The 25,297-nt window shown below is 39.0% G+C and overlaps 1 protein-coding gene across 1 annotated transcript in view; it reads right to left on the bottom strand.

The window, feature by feature from the left end:
* Positions 1-21,809, bottom strand: part of LOC127446184 (protein BEAN1-like) — a 95,235-nt gene extending 73,426 nt beyond the window's left edge. Inside the window, exons 1-3 of the mRNA XM_051706910.1 lie at positions 21,454-21,809; positions 19,169-19,243; positions 18,623-18,751 (exon numbers count right to left, since the gene is read on the bottom strand). Of these exons, the coding sequence (XP_051562870.1) occupies positions 18,623-18,751; positions 19,169-19,243; positions 21,454-21,481 (232 nt within the window). The 5' untranslated portion in view covers positions 21,482-21,809. The remainder of the gene's footprint in view (positions 1-18,622; positions 18,752-19,168; positions 19,244-21,453) is intronic.
* Positions 21,810-25,297: the final 3,488 nt, after the last annotated feature.

The raw sequence follows: 25,297 nt of genomic DNA, 5'->3' as shown, positions 1-25,297 counted from the left end.
CTGTTAAAAAGTCTATGTAATTTGGTCTGTTTTATGGTATTTATGACTGCAAGTGCAGTGTCTGTGCCGAACTTGCATGAAGACATCTTGAGATAAGCATTAGGTGAGTTGCTTCCACACATTGGAAACTTGCAGAGCATTTATGTTGAGGAACAGCAGTTATAAACAATAATAATAGGTTAAATGTGGGATACAACTAAAATATGCAAATACTGGACAATTTTTTGTAGACGTATGGACAGCAAAATCAGCGTAACACATTGTACTTGTAAGTTACATACAATAGGTCTAGTAATAGGCAATATCTCACTTTCAAAAGCATGTCAAATGAGTGGTTCACAAAAATGAGAAAAACTGACAAAAACAAAGGAAGAGTAAATTAAAAACATGCAAAAATTAAGTGTTTCAGTAATAAAAGAGTTACAATTACAAAGAATAAATAGATGTACAAGCAAGGCAGGTTAAAATCATTCATATTGTATGCTACATTGTAGTCACATTTATTTATTATTTATTTATTATGGTGTCCAGTTATTAACTTATCAATAGTTATAAAATATGGAAATAATTACACTTTTGTGTCAGAATGGCTTTTCTGACATAATTTGACTTCCCAATCAAACAATGAGTTAAGAAGAATATTGAAAGTTTAAAAATAATGCTTGATATTGATCAACACTAAAAATTGATGTTGACCTCAGGTCATCATGGGATATTGCATTTCATGCAATGTGTTCTGGTTGTATTTTACACTATAGCACCTGGATAATTTTTTTTTATTATTAAGTAAAGTCAGCAACCCTTAGTCTGCTGGGCTGTCATGGGAGCTGTCAGACAGATTTGGTAAATAGAGAGGGAGTGCAGCAAGTCTTGTCAAAACCTTCCCCCTCAACTGTCTTATCCAAGAACACTTTGATACTCAGGAGTGCAACTATCTACTCTTATGCCTACCTCTCCTGAACTTTAGAATGAGCTATGTGTGAAAAGATTTTTGGAAAACCACATCTAAAAATAATAGAAGACAGTACTGCACTAAACGAAACAGCGCAAAAGGAAGGTTCATTACTGCCTGAAACTTACTCTCAGATCTGACAGTGCCCACTGTTTTACACAAATTAGTGAGGGTCAGTCTACTCTAGTGTGAAAACTCCGTTAACCAAACTGTCTAAATCAAACAAGTTAAGGGTCAAGTGAATGATAAAGTTTTGAATACTGTATCCTCTAGGCTCTGTTTAATATATATATATATATATATATATATATATATATATATATACACACACATACACACACACACACACACACACACACACACACCGATCAGCCACAACATTAAAACCACCTGCCTAATATTGTGTAGCATTCTGAGATGATATTCTTCTCACCACAGTGGTACAGAGTGGTTATCTGAATTACCATAGACTTTGTCAGTTTGAACCATTCTGACCATTCTCTGTTGACCTCTCTCATCAACAAGGCATTTCCGTCCACAGAACTGCTGCTCACTGGATGTTTTTGTTTTTGGTACCATTCTTAGTAAATTCTAGAGACTGTTGTGCGTGAAAATCCCAGGAAATCAGCAGTTACAGAAATACTCAAACCAGCCCGTCTGGCATCAACAATCATGCCATGGTCCAAATAACTGAGATCACATTTTCCCCCACTCTGATGGTTGATGTGAACATTAACTGAAGCTCCTGACCCATATCTGAATGATTTTATGCACTGCACTGCTGCCACACTGATTAGATAATCGCATGGATGATTGTTGGTACCAGACAGGCTGGTTTGAGTATTTCTGTAACTGCTGATTTCCTGGCACGAGGGGGACCTACACAATATTAGGCAGGTGGTTTTAAGGTTGTGGCTGATCGTTGTGTGTGTGTGTATTTAATATGCCCTCTATTATTTCACATCCTGCCTTCATTTAAAAAAAATGTATATGTCAAATTAGTCGTCATAGAAGTCTCTTGTTTTATTTGTAGAGGAGACTGGGGCTAGTTGTTAGGTGAATTGTCGTGAATGGCTATATCTCAGTAACTAAAGGTTTTCATATCAAAAGTCCAATTGCACATGTGCTTGTTTTTTCTAGCCTATAATATACTATTTATTTGTACTGTAATGGCATTGTAAAACACTCACTTCATATATAGTGACAAAACGCCCAATAAATAGTATTCCGATGATGTCACAACACGCGTAGTTGCCATATTGTGGGAGACACCAGATCAAATCACACAGCTCATCCGCCGGTACAGTGGGAGAAAGAGTATGACTAAATACCTTATAAAGTATGGTGTAGTATTTCGAGTTTGATATAAACCACATAGTTTAAATACTATATAATCTTGACAGTTGTTTTGATTTTTAAATGTAAAGCAGTAGCTATAATCTGACCATCGGTTGAAGAAAGACAAACATTGGAGAGCTTACTAAGAAGGGTTATGTAGTAAGCCAGGATAAATAAATAATAATAAAAAACCTTCCAGCTGAGTGTATTCTGATCACGTTTTTACAGTGGATTATTGAGGATATATTTCCCATTGTTACATTAGTGAAGTAATATAGACTGACAGCCAGCTAAAGGCCACAGTAAAAATGGCAGGCTAACGGCTGTTTCTCCCATTTGAAAATGTTCCACTTTTGCCATCTTGGCTCATTAGTAAAATATTTTGATCTCTTGTACACTTAAAAATATATATGTATAAATGTATAAATACTGAATGACAATTAATTGAAGCTTACAAGAACTTACAACACTAGCATTCTGTACTTTGTTTACATTAAGCAGTCAGGACTCTGGACAGTTAGCATTAGCATGCAAAATTACTTTCTTATCCTGTGTTTATGCTTTTTTGTAATTTATTTTTATTTTTATTGAATACTCCGATATTAAGCGTTTCACCACGTCTCATTTATTACATTTATTTTCAAGTAGACAGTCACATTCAAGGTAAAACAAAACTTGGCTGGGTCTCGTTTCTAAAGTCCGGAGTAAATACTCGCAGTGGGTATAAACGAGTCTAACAAAGCTATGAAAAATAAATAAAGAGCAGAGATGGATATGATATGCAATGAATGCATAAAATGATTGAATGAATAAATACAAAAGCAATAATTTTATAAGAAGCATATTTAACTATTTGTATTTCTCGTATTTTTTAAACATGGTTAATTGAGTGAGCTAAGAAAGAGAACAGCAAAACTAAATCTATAATAAAACAGTATACAGCACATTTTCAATGGAGGGTTTTACCATGCCAGTCTTTGAACCTAAGAAACAAATAACATTTTAGTGTGGAGATGGGGGTGTGGTCGAGCGACGTTCTGTGGAGAGCGAGGCCAGGAGAGGAAGAGCGGTAAGGACTGACACCTGTGGGAAATGATCTCTAACAGCTGTTTTGTGTTGCAGTGAGAGCTGGAGAGAGATATAAGGGCAGTCCAGACCGCCGGAAGGGAGAGAGACCGACCTGAGTGTGTGTGTTCCTCCATCCTACCTGGACCAGCGACGGGACACTGGTGCCGAAACTCGGCATTGGGAGGAAGATACGTCGTCATGGAGTCCTCGCCCTTCACCGAACTTATCATGACCCTCACCAGCATCCACCAAACTCAACCTCAGGCTCTGCTTGAGCTGCGGCAGGAACAGAAGCAGCACTTCCAGACCCTCCTACAAGCTCAAGTGGACGATCAACAGGTACTATGGGGATTCTACCGACGCGACCCCGGCCACCGCCCCCGCCATATCACACTTCACGCACGTGAAGATGGGACCAGAGGATGACCCGGAGGCGTTCGTGGAGTTATTTGAGCGTGCAGAGGAAGCATCGGGATAGCCAGAATCCCAGGGTGTGGGTCAGCTGCTGCCGCTGCTGTTGGGAGAAGCTCAACTGGCAGCCCAACAACTCCCATTCGCCAACATAGTGGGGTATCCGGACTTGAAACGAGCCATGTTGTAACAGGTCAGCCAGAGTCCTGAACAGCACTGCCAACATTTCCACTCACTGCCGCCTGGCGAGCATGGCCGCCCGTTCGCATTCTCCCAACAGCTCTGTGACACCTGCCAAAGGTGGCTGCTGGCTGAAGAACGAGACGCAGAGGAGGTGCTCGATCTGGTGTTACTGGAACAGTTCATTGCCCGGCTACTGAAAGGAACAGCAGAGTGGGCCCAGTGCCACCGACCGGCATCGCTGGATGAGGCGGTCCAGCTGACTGAGGACCATATGGCGGCATATCTGAGGGCTGGCGAGCCCTTCTGTCTCTCTCTCTCTCTCTCCCTCTCCTTCCTCAACCCGTTCTGTTCCTATTCCCCTGAAACAGGGAATTATGACCCCAAAGCCGGTTCCCCCATCTCTCTACGCTGTCACACACATGCTGGTGAATCCGCTTCCACGGGTGTGGGCATGAAGTCTGGGCCAGTCTGCTGGAGCTGCGGGGAACCTGGGCAGTTCCAGGACCGATGCCCTGCCATGGAGGGGGAGACATTGGTCTGGATCCCCGACGTGCCACAGATAGCCTCCAATCGAGCAGTGACGTACCGGATACCTGTGAGTATTAAGGGGGTACATACCAAGCCTTGATGGATTCAGAATCAGAATCAGAATCAGCTTTATTGCCAAGTATGCTTACACATACAAGGAATTTGTCTTGGTGACAGGAGATTCCAGTGTACAACAATACAAAAACAATACAAAAACAGCAGCAAGACTTAGATAATAATAAAAAATAAAACTAATTATACACATACGTACAGACACACACATACATACATACACATATACACATGGATAGTGCAAATCTAATACAATCTGTTATGTACAGTGCATTTACAAATCTGATATGTACAGTGCAAATGTTTTTTTTTGTTTTTTTGTTTTTTCAGAGGAATGAAATGGCAGAAGAGGTTGGATGTGTTGGATAAATATAAGAAATACTAAACTGTGTATTGCACATAGTTATTGCTCAATGGGGCAATAGTTATTGCTCAATGGGGCAATTTAACGGTTCATGAGATGGATAGCCTGAGGGAAAAAACTGTTCCTGTGACTGACGGTTCTGGTGCTCAGAGCTCTGAAGCGTCGGCCAGAAGGCAACAGTTCAAAAAGCTAGTGGGCAGGGTGAGTGGGGTCCAGAGTGATTTTTCCAGCCTTTTTCCTCACTCTGGAAGTGTATAGTTCTTGAAGGGGGGGCAGGGGGCAACCAATAATCCTCTCAGCAGTCCGAACTGTCCTTTGTAGTCTTCTGATGTCTGATTTCATAGCTGAACCAAACCAGACAGTTATTGAAGTGCAGAGGACAGACTCAATGACTGCTGAGTAAAACTGTATCAGCAGCGCCTGTGGCAAGTTGAATTTCCTCAGCTGGTGAAGGAAGTACAACCTCTGCTGGGCCTTTTTCACAATGTCACTTAGAGTCAATGTGGGTCTCCCACTTCAGGTCCTGTGAGATGGTAGTGCCCAGAAACCTGAATGACTCCACTGCTGCCACAGTGCTGTTTAGAATGGTGAGAGGGGTCAGTTTCTCCTAAAGTCCACAATGATCTCCACCATTTTGAGCATGTTCAGCTCAAGGTTGTTTTGACTGCACTAGACAGCCAGGTGACAGATGACTGAGTCGGGCGGTAGGGTATGTGGAGATGGGGGCGTGGTCGAGCGACGTTCTGTGGAGAGCGAGGCCAGGAGAGAAAGTGCGGTAAGGATTGACACCTGTGGGAAATTATCTCTAACAGCTGTTTTGTGTTGCAGTGAGAGCTGGAGAGAGATATAAGGGCAGTCCAGACTGCCGGAAGGGACAAAGACCGACTTGAGTGTGTGTGTGCCCTGCTGAAAAGCAAACCATGTGTGTTAAACTGAGTGATAGAAACAAGTGCATAAAACCTTACGTGGATTGTTTATCCTGCTCCTGCTTCCTCCTTACTACCTGGACAAGTGTCGTGTCACATTTAGATAAATATTCAACCAATATTTTGAGCTCAATTACTTCTGGTTACAAATACATAGGCCAGACCCAGCAACATCTTCGGGGGAGTGTTTGATGACTTAGTCGAATACTGTCATCAAACAGTCACTATAGGTCAATATGTGTTCAATGAACTGTTTTTTTTTTTGTTGTTGTTGTTCTTTAGCAATAACACTTGCCACATCCACACTAATATCTTTCTGTTAGAAAACACATCTAGTGTCATCAACACTAGAATGGCGTTGTCCTGCACCAAAAACTGAGCATTTCGAAAACGCTCTCCATTACTGGATACATTGTTTTCAGATTCCTAACGCCAATGCTTTCCAGATTTTTCCAACAAAAATTTATTTGTGTGGATGTGGCCAAAGTGTGACAACTAGCCCCAGTCTCCTGAATATGTTGCATATTCTAATCTTAGAGCATGTTAAAATAAGTTCAAAGGCTCTTCCAGTAAAACATAAGTGCATGTGTAAATCCTGCACTACTCACCTCAAATTGAGAATTCTTATTTCAGACATGGGTGAATGACTAACAGAAGTTGTGTTTCAAAAGGAAATAACAGTGCTTCCCTGCATTCTCTTCTCTAATCCAGTTTCATGTTATGGAAGGGCAGTCATTTAAAGACACCATTCCCATGTCATTTAACCCAGATTAAAGGGCACAGAGGCAATAAACCTGGGTGCTGTGGATACCATATATACCAAGCAAACTAAACTAAGGGGGGATTAATGCCAGAGACCCATATTATCTAGACCTTGAGGGTTTTAGTGGGTCAGGGGATGCAATAGCGGAACCCATTTCCACAGGATTTGGCTGTTTTGATCCCACTTCACTGTCATGTTTGGAAGACTGAGCCCATGGGATCAGGGACCAGTCTAGCGGCATAATCTAGTTTAAGTGGCACCCATGAACCACTTTTGTGTGCCTGACTCAATCAACAAGAATCCACCAATCTCCCTCTTGATGACCTAAAATCAGGGACAATGATTCTGCTCCATGGGTTAATATGGACTTCCAGGCACAGTTGGAAAGCACAGCAGGTTGGCTTCATTGTGCTGCTGTTGAGTAATGTTGAATACTGGAACTGCAGCTATTAAAGAGGTCATGACATGAGGAATCACATTTTCCTTGATCTTTTAACATATAAGAGGTCATTGTACTATAAAAACATACTGTAATTTTTAGTACTGAAAACTTCCTCCTTAATAGAAAAATAGCATTTATTTAAACCAGGCTCCAGAAATGGGCCGTTTGGAATTTATGGAACTTGTGACATCACAAGGACCAAATACATCTGCATATGACTGCCTCTTCAGCAAGACATCAACGCCTTTTTTTTGTCATTGCAAAACCCACTGGTGCTCACAGTTAATCACAGGTGAAGAAGAGAGAGGGCCTGTCATGGGAGATTCATCCCTGTTGAAGCACCCCAACATCATAGAGTATTGTATTATATTTGTGTATTCAAACACTTCAGTGTGGATTGAATGTTTGTTGCTCAGATCAGAGTGGATTGCTTGTGAACCAGTCACAATATGATTCAAGCTTTGCAAAGGAACTGTACTGAAAGATGGGACAGTTAAAACACTATTGGACCGCAAAAACGTAAGTAAACAATTTCATTCATGAATATTACATTTGTCATGACTGTTTGATATTTTATGGTGCTGCTTGAGTAAACAGTTTAATATATTCAGGGTGTACGTTATGTGTTATTCCTGAAATGTAGTTTTATAATGAGTTTGTTCATTTTCTTTGGATTGCATTTCAAATATGGCTGTTTTGGAAGGGCTGCAATCAGAACAGTGGGCATTTACATTGAAGTCTTAAAGGGCTAGAGAGCTTAAAACAAAAAGCTTTTCAGATAGAAAGCCAAAGACAGGGTGGAAAATTATTATATATGACTAAATTATGACTGTTTTTGGTGCAAAAAAACTATACTAACATTATAAGTGGACCTCAGGGAAGATAATAAAATTATAAAAACAAGAGTATGTCATGACCCTTTTAAAGAGATGCTATAAGTGCTCATTCATAGAGCAAAAAATTGGGGCCATTACATTTGCTATATAAAAAGCAACCTAGTAATTTTATTTTTCCCCTTTTTACTCCCTTTTTATCTGATAAACTGTATAAATTACATAAATCCTGATATTTCAAGTTATTTATACCATGGGTCTGTTGAATGCTTGATTCTGATTGGTTGACAGACATTCTAAGGTGTGCAATTATTTTTCAAGTAAACGCATGGCTATAAAGCAGTTCCAGGTCTTGACCGCATAACAGTTCCGTATCACTTCGCCAAATTATTTCAGTTATTACACACACACGTGCGCGCGCACACTGAGACTCCAGTCGCAACCGACAAATAGAGCCACACCTCCATGACTTGATCAATACAACAATTTATATTATCCGAAATAACTTTTAATGTTTCAATATATTTCGCCCTAATCAGCCTCACATAGCTGTAGTGGAAAGCACCACCCCCCCGTTTCACTTACACACACACACACACACACACACACACACACACACACACAGAGAGAGAGAGAGAGAGAGAGAGAGAGAGAGAGAGAGAGAGAGAGAGGGCGAGAGAGAGAAGCAGCGCAAGCCTCCGTTGCTGGTTCTAACATGACGTTTTCGTATTAGCAACGAAGGCTTGAGCTGTATCAGAGCAAGATACACTTGATCAATACAACAGTTTCTATATGATCTGAGATATCTGTGGTAAAAACCCTCGCGCTCCCCCCTCTCTCACACACACTCCCACACTCGTGGACACACATTATATGTGTAACGCACACACTTAAGGCCCAAACATATGGTGAGAGAAAAACAGAGTCATCATGTCAGCGCACTCCTGCATCTCAGTGGGGATGAAAAAAACTTGTTACGGTTTATAACGGGATGTAGAGCCGAGGAGGGCGGGGCCGGGCTGGAATCACGCACGCCCGGTCCCCAATCAGCCTGATGGGGCGCGCGAGGGATAAAGGCGGCCGGGGACGACAGTTCGAGAGAGAGAGAGAGAATTACAGGCAGCTGTACTGTGTTTTTATGGTTGTGTGTTTTTAAGTTGTTTATTAAATTATTATTTAAGTTGTCAAGCCGGTTCTCGCCTCCTCCTTTCCACTGAACCCCCTTTACACGGGAATATGCCGATTTTGAAGCGATGTTACTTCTGACGAGAGCTGCAACAAAAAAAGGTAATCCCAGAAGCGATCTCTCTCATTTTCTGAGTTTCTCTCTTTCGATCCCTCAAACGCAAACTCTCTCACACACACGCACAAACGCACTAACTTATTACTCCAGTAAGTCCTTGAGTAAAGCAGCACAAGTCTCCGTTGCTAATTCTAACGTGACGTTTTCGAATTAGCAACGAAGGTTCCGACTGTATTAAAGCAAGACGCTGAATATGTGGCGGAAGAAAGTAGTTCCACTCACAAGAGCATGATGTCTTGAGATAAAACCCTGAACGATGTCTTAAGGTGTGGTAACCATGGTATAAGCGGAATAATTGACTCCGGCCCGTTGAATTGTTGAAAAATAATGCACACCCAAGGTGCAATGGTCACTCCGCTGCATGTCGTGACTGCATTGCCACCTCGGGTGTGCATTATTTTTCAACAATTCAACGGTCCGTCGTCAATTATTCCTTACATGAACAATTCTAAACAATTACATTTAACTTGGATGCACAATATACTGGTGACCCTGTTTGTATTGGCAAATATTAGCAGGTTTTTACATAATCGGCATTGGTCTGAATAGGCCAATATAAGAAGTATAAAAGGACTTTGTATAGCACTTCGTATACTTCGTTTAGCACAGATTTTGTAGGGCACCAACCCCCTAGGAGGGTACCACCTGCCCTGGTTTATAGTATAAATTGTGTTATTGGCCATCATATCAGTTTTTCAGCCACAACATAAAAATAATATTAGCTGTTGGTATCTGGAATTTCTTACATTGATGCATCCCAAAGTTCTGTGCCAACTTTGTGAACTGAAATGAGAATAGATTTAGTTCTGAAGGAGTAGAGGGATTCTAACAGCAATTACAATCTAACAATCCAGCAGCAATAGCAAAAACCTCATAAACATTACCATTATGCTAAATCCCACTTCTCTCACCTCACTCATCTTCATAGCTCATGCAAGGTTGCTTCTTTTGAAGAGTGAAATTCATGCTTGCATAAGGGTGCAATCTTGCATAAATTTTTCAATATGCATGCAGAAAATGGTTGGTTATGCCTGCTGGCTGGAGCTGGAAAATATAGTCATATGGGCAAACCACATGCACATTTAGAATAAAGCCTCTGAGTCTCATTTTCCACAGGCCAAGTATTCAATTTACAAGGAGAACAATCTCCACAGATAAAAAGTTTGTCTCATATCATATTACATCTCAGACAGAAAAAAGGGAGCAAGATCATATAATTTTTACAAGCTTTGAGATTGCTGGGTATAGAAAGAGAATAAGCAGGTGATATGAAACCAGGGTTCCCACTTCCCACACTTTTTGACCAATGAAATTCCTTGGTCCTTTTCAAATGACATTTTAATATGGCCATTTTAGTCATCTGTGATTAAAGGAAAAATATTTTTGTATTCACACTTGGCAAACCATTTTGACCAATTCACGACACAAAAGAACAACTCAATCAGACATCAATAGCCTATGGTTGTGAGCAAGTTTCACTCTACATGAGAGCAATATTTAGCCAATAAAATATTTAAGATGAGAGCATAACAAGAAAAATATAGCTATATTCATTTAAAAAATGTCCATGACTTTTATATACAGTAAATTTTAAAAAATTATCACCGTCCATGACTTTCCCAGGCCTAGAAATCACAGTTCTAAAATTCCCTGATATATCCAGGTTGAACATGACTATGGGAACCATGTGAAACTCTGTATCTCTGTAGATGTCTCACTGATAATTTTCTTAAATTTATCTTAGTGTAAATTATCTTGAAAGACTGCACCTTGTAATCAGATGGAAGAGCAGTGATGGACCAATACTCTTAACCAGTGACACAGACAGCTGTGAAAAAGCACAACCAACTCAAGGATGTATGTCAGCATGGGTGCTCTTCCTCAGGGAGGGCGGTAATAATGCTCATTCTGATAACCGGAAACCCAGAGTAGCCCGTCGCTCATCTAACTGGAACCGTTTATGAGAGCAGCAGTGGTAGAGGGCTCCGTTCTCACTCTGTAATTAGAATGCTAATGCGCTCGAATCAAACAAAACAAAGCCCCTCTCTACACCTGGGATTTGCATCAACTTGAAAGTAGCCATGAAAGTCAATACAAGAGGGCACCAAGTTTGAAGACAGATCATTTAGCCTGCATACAACACCATGCAAACCCTTCTGACAGGAAGGGAAGCAACCACGCATGATTAAAAAAGGGCTGATGCTACAACAAAGGCATAATTTTCCACCACTTTGAATCTCGCTTTCTCCTTGTCTTCTCTGCTGATTCTTGTAGCTTCCCTCTGGGATTACTGTAGGAGGGTGAGTGTTTAAAACTGGGCTGCAAAAATGGTGGATGCTGTTTGTGCCAATGATGCAGGATGTGGTATGAAGGGTGTGCTATTCCACAAGCACAGCAGGGGTATCCCCAGTGGGCTAAAGCCAGACTTCAATACAAAGGTCTAACAAGCTGAGACAGCACCTGATGAAGGTCACAACAGGAAGGAAATGGCAGAGCAGCAGGCAATTGACTACACATTACTAACTTTTTAATTGGTCAAATTACAGCTGCAATATTGACAGGGTAACACACTTTTTACATGTACAGTGGCCTCAAAAATTATTTGGACACTTAAGTCTCCCTTAAAAATGTGTCAATGTAATTGCATTAGATCCAAAACCTCATACCACACCATATAAAGCGGTAACCTGTTACCTTAGAGGGTTAGTTCACCCAAAAATTAAAATTCTCTCATCATTTACTCACCCTCATGCCACACCATTTGTGTATGACTTTATTTCTTCTGCAGAACACAAATTATGATTTTCAGAAGAATATTTCAACTCTGTAGGTTCATTCAATGCAAGTGAATGGGTGTTACAAAATTATAATTCTTTTCTTTAGGAGTACATTTATGCATTTGGCAGACGCTTTTATCCAAAGTGACTTACAGTGCCCTGATTACAGGAACAATCCCCCTGGAGCAACCTGGATTTAAGTGCCTTGCTCAAGGACACAATGGTGGTGGCTGTGGGGATTGAACCAACAACCTTCCGCTTACCAATTCAGTGTTTTAGTCCACTACACCACCACCACTCCTGGTGAAAAACTTTTTTAATGGGGAAAGAATTACTGAGTGCACCTTTAAAGTGGAGATTGACTGGGCAGTGAGGCGAATTTATAGTAAAAAAGGACATAAATATTTTTTGTTTCTCACCCACACCTATCATATCGCTTCTGAAGACACTGATTTAACCACTGGAGTCATATGGATTACTTTTATGCTGACGTGTGATTTTTGGAACTTCAAATTTTGGCACCCATTCACTTGCCTTGTATGGACGAAAGAGCAGAAAAATTCTTCTAAAAATCTTCATTTGAGTTCAGCAGATGAAAGAAAGTAAATGATGAGAGAATTTTCATTTTTGGGTTAACGATTCCTTTAAGGGGCTAGGCTTTTTCTCTCTTATCTGACTGTAGGAGGAGGGCAGGGCCGGGCCAGAATGATGCACGCCCGGACCCCAATCGGCCTGATGAGGCGAGCGAGGGATAAATGCGACCGGAGATGGCAGTTCGAGAGAGAGAGAGAACTACAGGCAGCTGCCCTGTATGTGTTTATGTTTGTGTGTGTAGGGCTTTACTGGTTGTTTAGATCAGTGTTACTATCAGAAATAATTAATAATTATTTCTGTAGTTATTAATCAATATTTAAATTAATTAATTGGATCTAACTCATTAAAACCTCATATAGGACTCCAGTAAATGTAGTGTGCTACGTTTAGGAGCAAGTTTGGTTATTAGCAATAATTAATAATTATCAAAGATAATTATTAATTATTAAAATCAATAGAACATTGATGAGAATCAATGTTAGCTTTTTTTTTAATCCTTTAAAATCAACACTTATCAATTGTTAACATCGATGAAACATTAAAATTAACACTAGCTTATTGATCATTCTAATTCAATCAAAGATAATTATCAATTATCAAAAATCAATAGAATATTAATAAAGATTAACATTGACGGGGCACCACCCTGAAATCAGGGACTAATAACCAGATAGTAAAACAGTCTCAATATTAGATTGTTTTCTTAGGAAAATCGACATCCGAAGAATATCGATTTTCGAATAAAAAAAACAATGAATGAAGGTTTGAATCCGAGCACTGACATCCCATCAGCACGACACAGGCGTATGCAAAACAAACCAAAACACTTCTCTTTGTAATATAAACAAAGTTTATTTATGCAGTAATATCAATTAATAATTAATACAATGCAGTCAATAAACTTCCAACTTACAACTACAAACTAAACAGTGATATGATTAGATATGGAAATAAAAATAATCCTATAACACAAGGTGTGTGTGTGACAGTGTGTGTGTTTGTGTCAGTGTGGTTAGTGAGAGAGAGAGAGAGAGAGAGATGATTAAGTGACAGCCCGAAAGCTGATTTCGCTATAGCTGGAGATGAAGCAGCCGTGTTCATCACTCAGAGACGCGGTTTTACGAGCGGGGCTCGTAAAAGTCCCTTGTTATTTGACTCTTTAATGGATGAACTCAGTTGCTGTCTCACCCGTGATGGCGAAAATGCACAACAGTCCAATTTGGTTGGACTACAATACAGCAAAACAAATTTGTGATAATTAATACCCTGAGTATTAATAATTAGCGGACATGGCGGTCCGTAAACTGTACAAGCAAAAACCTTGAAACACAAGAATAACACGCTATAATATTCTATCTCTGCCCAGACGTAAACCTCTTGCTTGTATCGCATGAGGACACAGGTAGAATGTGTTTTCCTCCGTCCTTTAACTTTGACCCGGTTTCTTGAGGCTCGTGTGATGACTAGAGCCGTTTCCTCGCGCTGTCGGCGGCCGGTACGGCTGTTGATTCTCAGAGGGCGGTACGGCTGTTGATTCTCGGCGGGCTGGCGGAGAACTCAGAAATGTCGACTTGATTGAAGATGGAAGAGAAATCTTTAATCTCTTCACTTCTGTAGGCCAACGGATGAAGATGCGAATTGCTCGGCGGTCTCCTTCGGATCCGTTAGAGTGTTTGGTTGAACACAGAGTAATCTCAACTCGTCCAGCGAGATGGAGATTGTATGGCTACAGTTTCAAGTCGGACATTACTTCCTTATGCCACGAGGTTACACCGGAGAGCAGCAAAAAGCTACGTCCGTATTCGGTGAACGAAGTAGCCGGAAGCAACTTTGGAAGCATTTCAGAATTATTTGAAGTCCTGATGATGTCATGTTTGAGGGACGTTCTGTTGTGTGCCTCATCCAATAGGAGTTGAGTGCTCGATCCTTTAGTGGGCAAGGCTTCATGGATTTGTAGTCTGTTTTGGACTCCCTTTGTTTGATTTTGGCGCAATTTTTATCAGTACAACATCTGACTTAGAAGGAGGGGGCTTGAGGAATGTTTTTTATGACTGTTAGGCCTGCCTTTGTCTTCTATCTGAATACATGAGGCTCAACATGTGTTTTTGTTTAAGTTTATCATTAAACTTTATTTATATTGTCAAGCCGGTTCTCGCCTCCTCCTTTCCCTTATAACCCCTTTACACTGACCCTTAAAATATTCAGTGATGCTAAATAATATTTTTTACTTGAAGAAAACCCTTAAATTTAAATGTTAACACATACAACACATTTTTGGGATAACTTTTTTCAGAGCAAGTGGCATCTGTAAACAAATGATGCTAGATGCTAAAATATACTTTTTTTTTTTTTTTTTCTAATTGCTTGAAATGTGCTAGATTTCTTTCAAATAAAAACCACCTCGTTTAAATTTTGTTACACTGTAAAAATGCTTTGACAGGTAACCAAAAAATGTGCTTGTTGTGGTAACATCTAAATTAACTGGTTTTATTCAAGTCAAAATTTTTATTGAACATGACTAAATCAACCAGACAAATTAGGTTACACCATTGAAAGTAAGTTTTGTGGGTTAGAACGAGTCTTCAAAGTAACAACAGTGTTAGCTTCAGCACACGTAAGTATACAGGGCACTCATGCACAGAGTCACCATTCCCATCAAAGGAATCACGAAACAATCTAACCTTTTACCAGTCTTTATTATTTAATTCTTGCTCTTTTCCTCAGCTGCACTGGAAGCAAGAGGATCTAAGAAAAAAGCTAACTATTGGAACCACAGGGCTACCGTGACATTTATAGTGTTGAACAGATGAGCACTATATCAGTATGAATTGTCATGATGAATTGAGGGGAGGGAATAGTGAGCACTAATTTGTGTGAACGTTTTTTGAAAGCTTCAGGCCAAGCATCACTCATCTGGCCTATAAACATAGTTCAAATATGTGCAGTTAAACATGCAATCATCAAGCTTCTGCATGCATTATACATGAGATTTACAGTAATATCTGGGGAAAGCAGCAGGACACAATATTTTAAGAAAGTGATTAACTCTTCAGGTACCACATACCGCTGCCTCATGATAATTTATTTTGAAATATTCTGATAATACTGCAGATGAATAATAATAATAATAATAATAATAAATATATATACACTACCGGTCAAAAGTTTTGAAACACTTATTCTTTATTATAATTTTTTTTCACATTTTAGAATAATAGTAAAGTAAATAAAACTATGGAATAACAAATGGAACTATGGGAATTATGTTGTGACTAAACAAAATCCAAAATAAATCAAAACTGTGTTATATTTTAGCATCTTCAAAGTAGTCACCCTTTGCCTAGAATTTTCAGATATGTACTCTTGACATTTTCTCAACCAACTTCTTGAGGTATCACCCTGGGATGCTTTTTAAACAGTATTGAAGGAGTTCCCATCTATATGCTGGGCACTTATTGGCTGCTTTTCTTTATTATTTGGTCCAAGTCATCAATTTCAAAAACTTTTTTTTTTATTACATTTTAGATTTATAATGAAATAAATTAATGGCACAATTATATACTACAAAACTAATTTCAAACATTTAAGCATACGCTTTCAGATCAAAAGATTTTTAAGATCATGAGAAACATTTCAGTCAAGTGTTTAAAAACTTTTGACCAGTAGTGTGTATATATATATATATATACACATTAACATATGCATTATATCTATCTATCTATCTCTCTCTCTCTCTCTCTCTCTATATATATATATATATATTATGCCTAACATCTCCTTTTATGTTCCTTAGAACAAAGAAAGTCACACAGGCCTATGTACAATACGAGGGTAAGTAAATGATGACAGAATTTACGTCTTTGGGTGAACTATCCCTTAAATTAATTACCTATTGCAGTACAGTGTTTTTCACAGAGCATCATTCCCTATCTATACAAATATCCATTGCCAACCTACACCTACAGTATCTATCATTACGTAACCTACAATTTCCAAAGTCAGTGTACTGACATGACAAATGGTGAGGTTAAACAAAGTGCAATGTTACTGTAGTGAGATAGAATGCCGTCTTTTATTATTCCCCTTGTTTTATCATTTCTGTCATATTATGTATAATGGTGACCTTGCCTTTTATGCACCATATTTTAACTCTGAGACCTGCATCATACAGTGTCTACAAGAACAGCGCTTCTGTCTGTTTTATTGTATCACACCACCTCAGTATTAGGTGGGTTTTGGTAGCCTATCAGCGTGCATTCATGGGGTTTATTTGGGTGGCTACATGCTACCTAGACACACGTCACGATCTAATGACCGCCCCCTTTCTGGTATCGGACACTTCCGCATTAAAGCAGTTGTTCGTGCAAGGCTTGTATCGTGCTTCGCTGGCCGACTGCTGCCTTCCTCTAGTCTGCTTGTTCCATTTGCCGTCTGTGTATTTGCAATCGTATTCATGGCTGTCGCTTCAGCATTTCCAGTTAAATATTCTGCTCACCAGAATGCATATGTCTGCACTGAAGCTGCAGGGCTGAACTTCTGATGCTGTTGTTTTGTTATTTGTTTTTGTTTTTGTGGCAGAGTGAGCAAGAGACAGACACAGTGGGTGTAGCGTCAAGCCTTGGAGAGGCATTTATTGGAAATAATAATAAAAATAACAAGTCCATAAAAGGGGTAATAAAGTATCCAAGGGGGAATAGTGTTCATAATAAAGGGGAAATTTGGCATCCTCGTGGTGAGACGGGGCTTCGTGAAGGGCGGGGTAGTGTCCATAGAATGGCCCAGGCATGAGCTGGGTCCGTCGGCCGCTCACGCTCCCCTCTAGGGTCCATGGCGCGAGGTGTGCTTCATTCACCACTGACAGAACGAGGCTCATTAATTATGCACCTCTTCTCGCTCTCCTGCCCAACTCCCGTCGTGAGCCTGGCTGATGATGACGAGCCGGAGGGGCGGCTCATTCCTCTTAATTCCCTAAAATATTAGCATTAGCGTCATGACTACCCACTCGCTAGCACTTTTATCCCTCCTCCTTTCTCCACACTCTGCCACATTACTTAGCCATGTGTTAAGTCCTATTGTGATATCATTGATGTAAGTGCATACAATTTTCTCTGTCTGCAAACAGTTTAGCGAAAGGTCAGGACAAATTAGCAGATGTGGTAAACGCACCATGGCTGAGGGCACTGGCTGTTCCTTTCAAAAGTGTTTAAAAGGGGACAGTGGCCACTTACAAGATTATATGTCAGTGAAAGAACAGTAACATAATCACACACATTGCCTTAGGTTTCACAATGGTGGTCATATTATTATTGCAATAACAAAAGATGAGATTCTGATTTAAAATAGAAGTACTGTCCCTGCAAGATGTTCTTATCCAATCTGGGCCCCTTGGGCATATATTAACATTCAGGATCCATCCATTTTACATTGAATGGAATAGCCATACTCATTTTTATTGGGATCATTTGCTCTAGTTTATAGAGAATGATCCTTGCTGCAAGGTGACCTGTCTTTACATTATTCAGCAAGGACATGTAATGGTATCGCTCTTAGACAGATATGTGTGTGAAAACACATTTAAAATCTTTCTTAGATCTCTGGCCCTCAGAGTAGTAATTTACACGCTTTATGGTTTGTTTGTGCGATGACTATAGGCTCATTCAACCTTCCAGACAATATGAGGAGACAAAACTGCTCACTTTAAAACAACACTGCTTCATCAACTCAGTTTCAAGATAGCCCAGTCTAATCACAACTTAGAGGCACATTGCCATGGTTTCTGTCTTGACCCCCAACTAGCTGCCTACCATTCAGTTTATTTGTTTATTCCTCAGGATAAAACTGGCATCAACAAACAAGTCTGTAAACCAACTATTGTGCAAATGTTCATATAATTGTGGTCTGTTACTTGTAGAGATGTGTCTTGAAAGTATGAAACACCAGTAAAGTGTTAATAGGGAAATACACATGGGTGAAAAATTCAAAGACTGGAAAGATGATATTTCAGAAAGCTTCAGCAAACACTTTGAATACATTTTAAAAAGTGAAATGAAGACTGCCCATTCGCTTACCTGAACAAATCAGTTTCATCAATATGTACTCCCTGCCACAGTCCTTCCTATAGTAACATCTTAAACGGTTCACCAAGCAGCTTCCAGGTCTGACCTTCTCCTTTTTGCAAAGAAGGGTGATGTTCTCATCTGCAGGAATTAGTAAGTGAGAGAAAGGAGGTAACATGATGTGCGAAAGCGACAGCCACCCTGATGTTTAAAAGGCCATGTGCCCAGGTCCCACCCAGGGGCCACACATACGACCACAGACTCTGCATATCAGTTATCACAGTGGCATCTTCATTCAAGCCATAATACATCATCTCAGTTCAAAGGGTATGTATCCACACAGATACAATAGACCTTATTCAAAGTAGTGCCATCTTTGTTAACAGTTAACCACTTCAAAGTAGAGATTTTCTCCCCTTTAACTGCAGCCACATGCCTTTAAACTGAACAACAGCTAATAATCTAATGCCATACATAAAACATGCTAACCTACAACCTGCCTAATTATTCAGGATTTACAAATGCTTTTGAGATAACAAGTAACTCAAGAGTACTCACATGCAGTGGTGTAATTTTTGCCAGATTTGATTATATCTGAAATGGTGAAAACAAGAGGACGGTGCAGAAGGAGAACTGGAAATTGAACAAAAGAGTGAGAGAGAGAGAGAGAGAGAGAGAGAGAGAGAGAGAGAGAAAGAAAGAAAGAAAGAATTTAATAATACATCTCTGCTTGTGTAACACTGAGGTTAACAGCAAATCTTTACATCTCATGGGATCTTGGTATCTCAGGTGTGTGAACAGGTGCAATCACTAATAAGAGAGAACAACTGACTAAGGGCAACTAGTTGCATCGTACAGCTACAAACAACAACCCACAGCTTCAATCAACTAAACACTCAAAAAAATATGGTACCCTCAAGGTGACCTTTACTGTTTCCTCTAAATAAACTTTAAAACTCATTTTGGGTACATAATTGTATCCTAAGGACCTATTATTGTGTCAAATAATAGCTTCCATTATTAGGCAGTATTAGGTTATACAAATATTCAACTCATTTTAAGAGCACATGGTAACAAGCTCGGGTCGAGCCTCGAGCCCTCCACCAGGGACAGCAAGCCAAACATGTTTACACTATCCTTATTGCAGGATTACATTAACTTGCGAACTACTGAAATTGTTGGTGTTACTAAATATGTTTATACAATGTATTCTCTCTGCATCAAAAATGTAATAACACCTACAGGTGAGTTACCACAAATTAGCCTATTTGAATTTATGAAATGATATAGCTGTCTTCAACATTAAAAAACAGACGATGAACCATCAATTATAGACCTTTTGACATTACCACAAATTCCAATATGTTATGTGCTTATTAGAGACTGTCCTCACTGCGGACTGTAGCGCGATGACGTAGTCAATTTCCGTGACATACTGGATGTTTTTAACGTGCACACGCACAGCTACAGTACATTTTATATTAGATTCTCTTTAAAATATTATATTATTTAGTGTTGTCAGTATGGCATAACCTATACGCAATTTTGTTTGACAGGTTATATTAGTGACTAACTAAAAGTTAGAAGTAGTTGTTATTTTCCCTCTGGTAACTTCAAAGTTTGGTGCGTATTTGAAATACTGGGTATATGCATTCTTTTGTATTTTATCTCCACGAAACTGCTCTACTTGTGTCGTATTGTAATCGACCACTGAAGGATACATAGAGATAAACATTTTCTTATTATTATTCTTGATGGCTCAAGTTATGCGTTGTCCATAATTCACACATTTTAGTATAATATGTCTTTTACTCTGTCACGTATATCACAGAGAGAGAAATATATAGCCTTCATTTAATTAATACATACATTAGTGATTATTACACACCGATGACTGATTCTACACATCTATGAAACGTCTCTATAAGACAAGAGAATAATTATAACATACATATAATGGTCAGCATCCATACCAAACAAATTCATTCCAAATACACAGCACCTCTCGTATTCTTTAGAAGACTAAAATCCCTGATGCTGAAACAAGGTTAAAGAGGTCTCTTTTAAACTCATTCATAGAATATACACTTCTAAACACTATCTCAGTAAATTTAAACAGAATCTAGATAAAAACGGTTGCTTCTGTAATCAACATTCATTTATTTTGGTACTGTCCACATGCAGTACCATTTTGGAAAAATGTTGTTGATTTTGTTGTCGAATATATTGATGGTAACTTCACTTTACAATGGAAACATGTTTTGTTTGGTGTCACTGATAATCAGAAAGATAAACAAATCTATATCGCTCTTAATCTATTTATTATTATTATTATTATTATTTTAATGGCCAAATTCCACATTCATAAATCCAAATTCTCAGGAAAGCAAACCATGTGTTATTGTTTTTGAAAAGGAAATGGTACTTTATGTTGAGTCACTCCTGTCCTCAAAAAACAAAAAGCTATTCAAATTGTAAAGGCTTGTAATCTCTTAAAGGTATTCATGCAATGATGTTTATTTCCCCCTAGCATTTTGTAATATTGTACACTTTCTCTTTAAACCAATTGTTAAACCTTATTTGAACCGTGTGTACTATGTTGACTATTGTTCAATAAAATTAAATTAAAAACAACTCTTAGCTTATTAGGCTACTATAGTGAAACCCTTAAGACGAGGAAAAACAAAAATTGACGAAATACTTCATTTTTAATACTTTAAATACTTCATAAACCCAACTAACTACACTTCAGTCTAAAGAGTCCACAGTCTCTGAAATTAAAGAAGTTAAAGGAGAACATGCTCTGCATCACTTTAAAGCGAATAACAGGTGAACCTACTTACCCGCTTGCAGAGAAGAAAATAGCCTCATGCAACTTCAGTGGAAGTCTTTCTTGGATTATTCAAAAAAAGCACAGATAGACTCAACGCTCCAGCTGATTTTTTCTCTTATCTATCCTCACGCTGGCGTGCTTTTCCCACATTGCCACTACATTTCTACAGATCGCCCTGTTTACTGCATGGCACGCATAGCCCGTGTGCTTCAAAAGCATGCACGGAGCTGCGCGGACGCAACGTTACTAGCGAATCTAAGATGATTTCTTTTTTGATCACGATGCTAAAGTGAAGAGAGTGTAAAATACGGTTACAGTTGCATCTGTACCGTCGCCACCACTCACGCGATCTGATCCCATCATTGGATAAACAACGTTCAGTTCAGAAAGCAGGGCAGGTGATGCTGTGACATAACAGAGCACGCGCAGCACTCTGTGACAATGCACATATTGAGTGCACAAATTAGTTAAACATGAGAATTATACTGGGTGGGTAGATATGCATAGATACAAAGTACACAGATTGTATATTGAACTATTGTGTCCTTTAAAGATGTAACTACGAAGCAGTTGGGTATTTTTTTCTCATCTGTAAAATTCTGCCCCAACTTAGATACAGTAAATTAGTTACAGAATTTAACTCACAATGCATGGTAAAATGTTTTATTGCAGGCTGCTTAGTTGGCCATTTAGGACCACTGAGACATTTAAAATCATTTTTATAGGGCAACACTGGGAGTAAATCACAGAGAAAACTCTTTGAATTTCCAAATGAATGATTTAATCAGCGAATATAGAAATAACAGATTAAAAAGTCATTAAATGTTTAAAAATCATTAAGAACTCTTATAGAACACATCAGTCAGTCTGAGTTGTAGATTTGATCACTCTTTCAGGTGCTGATCATGTTCACCCTCAGAAGTCTCTAACTTCACTAATTTTACAAAAACTTATCAAATAAGCCTCTTGAAACATTCAAGCACAAATGCATTGTTTTTGTCCATAGTGTCATCAACTTATATGTTAAATATGTGGTCCCAAGGTTGTGTTTCATAAAAGGATGTCCCACCTCTAAATAATGCAAGATATTGACTGTTCTTGAACATGTTTTAAAGCATGTTGAGTGATTGAAATTATTTATAAGAATATGCTAACTAAATTTGTTGAGAACACTGTGCAGCAGAGGGTTAACCAATCTACCACTCTCAGCTTAAAACCAAAAATGACATAGCACCCTTGAAAATCAGCATTATTGTTAGATTTGGCCATGAAAGGTGTTGGGTACTTGCTTTACAAAGAGCTATGTGTCTGACAATGGTCCATACAAAGAGCTATGTGTCTGATAATGGTCCATACCAAGAGCTATGTGTCTGACAATGGTCCAAGCTGTACAGTATAAATGGCAATGGAACTTGACATGTAGATCAATTTTGGAAGAGCTTCAGAACAGAACTTGGTCCTTCTTGATCCCTGCCAAAGGCAGCTTGCTTGGCTTCCATTGACAGAAACCCAACAACTAGTTATATACCATGTAGTGAGCAAAAAACTTTACTTGTTACTACTACTGTAAGATGGTCGCATACAATTAAATCATAAATTATGTTGATTTTCACATTTACCTTCTGATCAGTAACCCAGAGCCTTAACCACTGAGTCACCACTGCCCCTAATATGATCTATAAAATTCAAATGGCAAACCGTCAGGGCCCGGACTCTTATTAAGTGGGGTCTTAGTAATTACAATGTCCAATTCCTCCACAGTTATCTCACCCTTACAAACAGCATGACTGTCTTCACTTACAGTCGGAATGAATGACTCCACCTTACAGAAAAATGTATTGGAAAAATTAAGATGATGATAAAAATCAGATACAAACTTTAAGATTTTGTTTTCATCAGATGTCAAATTACCATCAATATAAAGGGTAGAAATCCTTTTTGAGTCTCCTCATCTCTTTTCCAAATTAAAAAAAATATATATATTATAATAATATTCTTTTCAAAATTTTGCCCTTGATCTGATAAATGCACCTTTGGCCTTCTCCACATAAAGAACATTAAGATTTTCCCTCAGTGAATACAATTTCTACTTGTCCTGTTCACTAGGAGAGGATAGACACAAAATGTTATTTATTTCCTTTATAATCACAGAGCTTCTTGTCTCCCTTGCCTTAGAAAATTGTTTACCAAACTGTATAGAGAATTTCCGACACTCATATTTAAATAGTTCCCACTTTGTGATTGCAGAATCTGATCTGGTTTTAAAAACGTCAATAATGTTCATAATACCTAAACAGTATGAAGTATTTTGTATTCAGTTTCCAGTATCCTGGCTGTCTCCAAGAACTGCTATAAACCTCAGATATTTCAAGGTCGATGCAAGCATGGTCAGTTAGAGGAGCAAAAGAAATAGTACAGGAACCAAAAAAAATGAAACTAGCCAGTCAGATACAAGCCAAAGGTCTATTCTAGGTTTTTGTGATGTCTGCTTTGAACGATGTAAATAAGGAGACACTGATTCCATGTAACTATGAGCATCCTGCAAAGAAAGGCTGCTACAAAAATCATTTATAACTATGTTAAGACTGTTAACACTGAGTCTTGGGGGAAATCTGTCTAAACATATATCAGGGGCCTCATTAAAATCCCCTCCCACAATAAATGCAGCTGAAGGAAATTTCAGATTTAAATCAGAAAGTTTTGTAGACAAACTTTGGAGAAGAATACTGTTCAAATTAGAGCGTTTAAAGCCATAAATATTACATAAAATAACAACAGTGTCCCCAGACTGAACAACGGCTATTATCCATCTTCCCTCTGAAGAAAAGTGTGACTCAAGGATATTTCCATTGAAATACTGATAAAGTAAAATTAGAACTCCACCAGAATGAGTAGAACCAAGTGAAAATAAAATTGTAGATCTTTCCATCAATGATGGCAAAAGAGCCCTTAAACCCAGCTCGTTTTCCTTCACTCCTGGCTTGACTTACCAGTGGCCTGAATTTGTTCTGTGCATCCCTCATCCGCTGTGTCAGATCTTCAGTTATCATGATGCCTTTCTGTTTGAGGACTTCAGAGTTCTTTGCGTTAAACCAGATGCGATCACGATGAGTGCGTGACAAAAACTGCACAGAATCCGTCGTGGATGCGCACCTCACGCTCTCGGTCCAAGTCTGTGTTTAACATCAATGGACTGAAGAACATCTCTCAATCTTGCAGAGACTCGAGAAAAAACATCCATTGCAAACATTTTCACATTTTATCCTTCCTCCTCCGGAATGCCCAACATTTTCAGGTTCCACCGTCTTTTGTATGCATCCAGTTCATCCACATTTTCCCACAGCTGTTTATTTTTGGTGATCATAGTGACTAATTGAACACCCAATTTGTCCGTTTTCACAACAGCACTCTCAGTTTTATCGGTAACTGATTCAACTTTAGCGGTATGTTCAGAGATCAAGGTGGAGTTGGATGCCATAGACCTTTCGATTACCAATAACTTCTCCATGAAATCGTCTTGCTTTTTCTCTAGCCTCTCGATCGCCTCCAGCAGAACTGTATTTGAGGGCTCAGATGTATACTGCCACGTTTTCAGAAGGGGGCTGTGAGAGGGGGTTCCTGAAAGTGGTAAACAATCCATACTTACAGTAACTCCTCTTTGAGAATGGGTTTAGCATAGTCATATATACACGCTTCACACTTTCTGACATTCCTTGTTCCATTTATCGTCTGGAGTTGCTAAAGAGTATCATCTCAGCAACATGTGAAGGCTGGTTTCAGTCAATGCGCTCAATTGGTCGCAAACCATGTTTTGTGAAAAATAAGATACAAATTCTCAACTCAGACTTAATATC

This window comes from Myxocyprinus asiaticus, chromosome 1, assembly GCF_019703515.2.
Source record: "Myxocyprinus asiaticus isolate MX2 ecotype Aquarium Trade chromosome 1, UBuf_Myxa_2, whole genome shotgun sequence".
Lineage (NCBI taxonomy): Eukaryota > Metazoa > Chordata > Actinopteri > Cypriniformes > Catostomidae > Myxocyprinus > Myxocyprinus asiaticus.
Note: the sequence above shows the minus strand (reverse complement) of the source record. Positions and strands in the feature narration are given on the sequence as shown.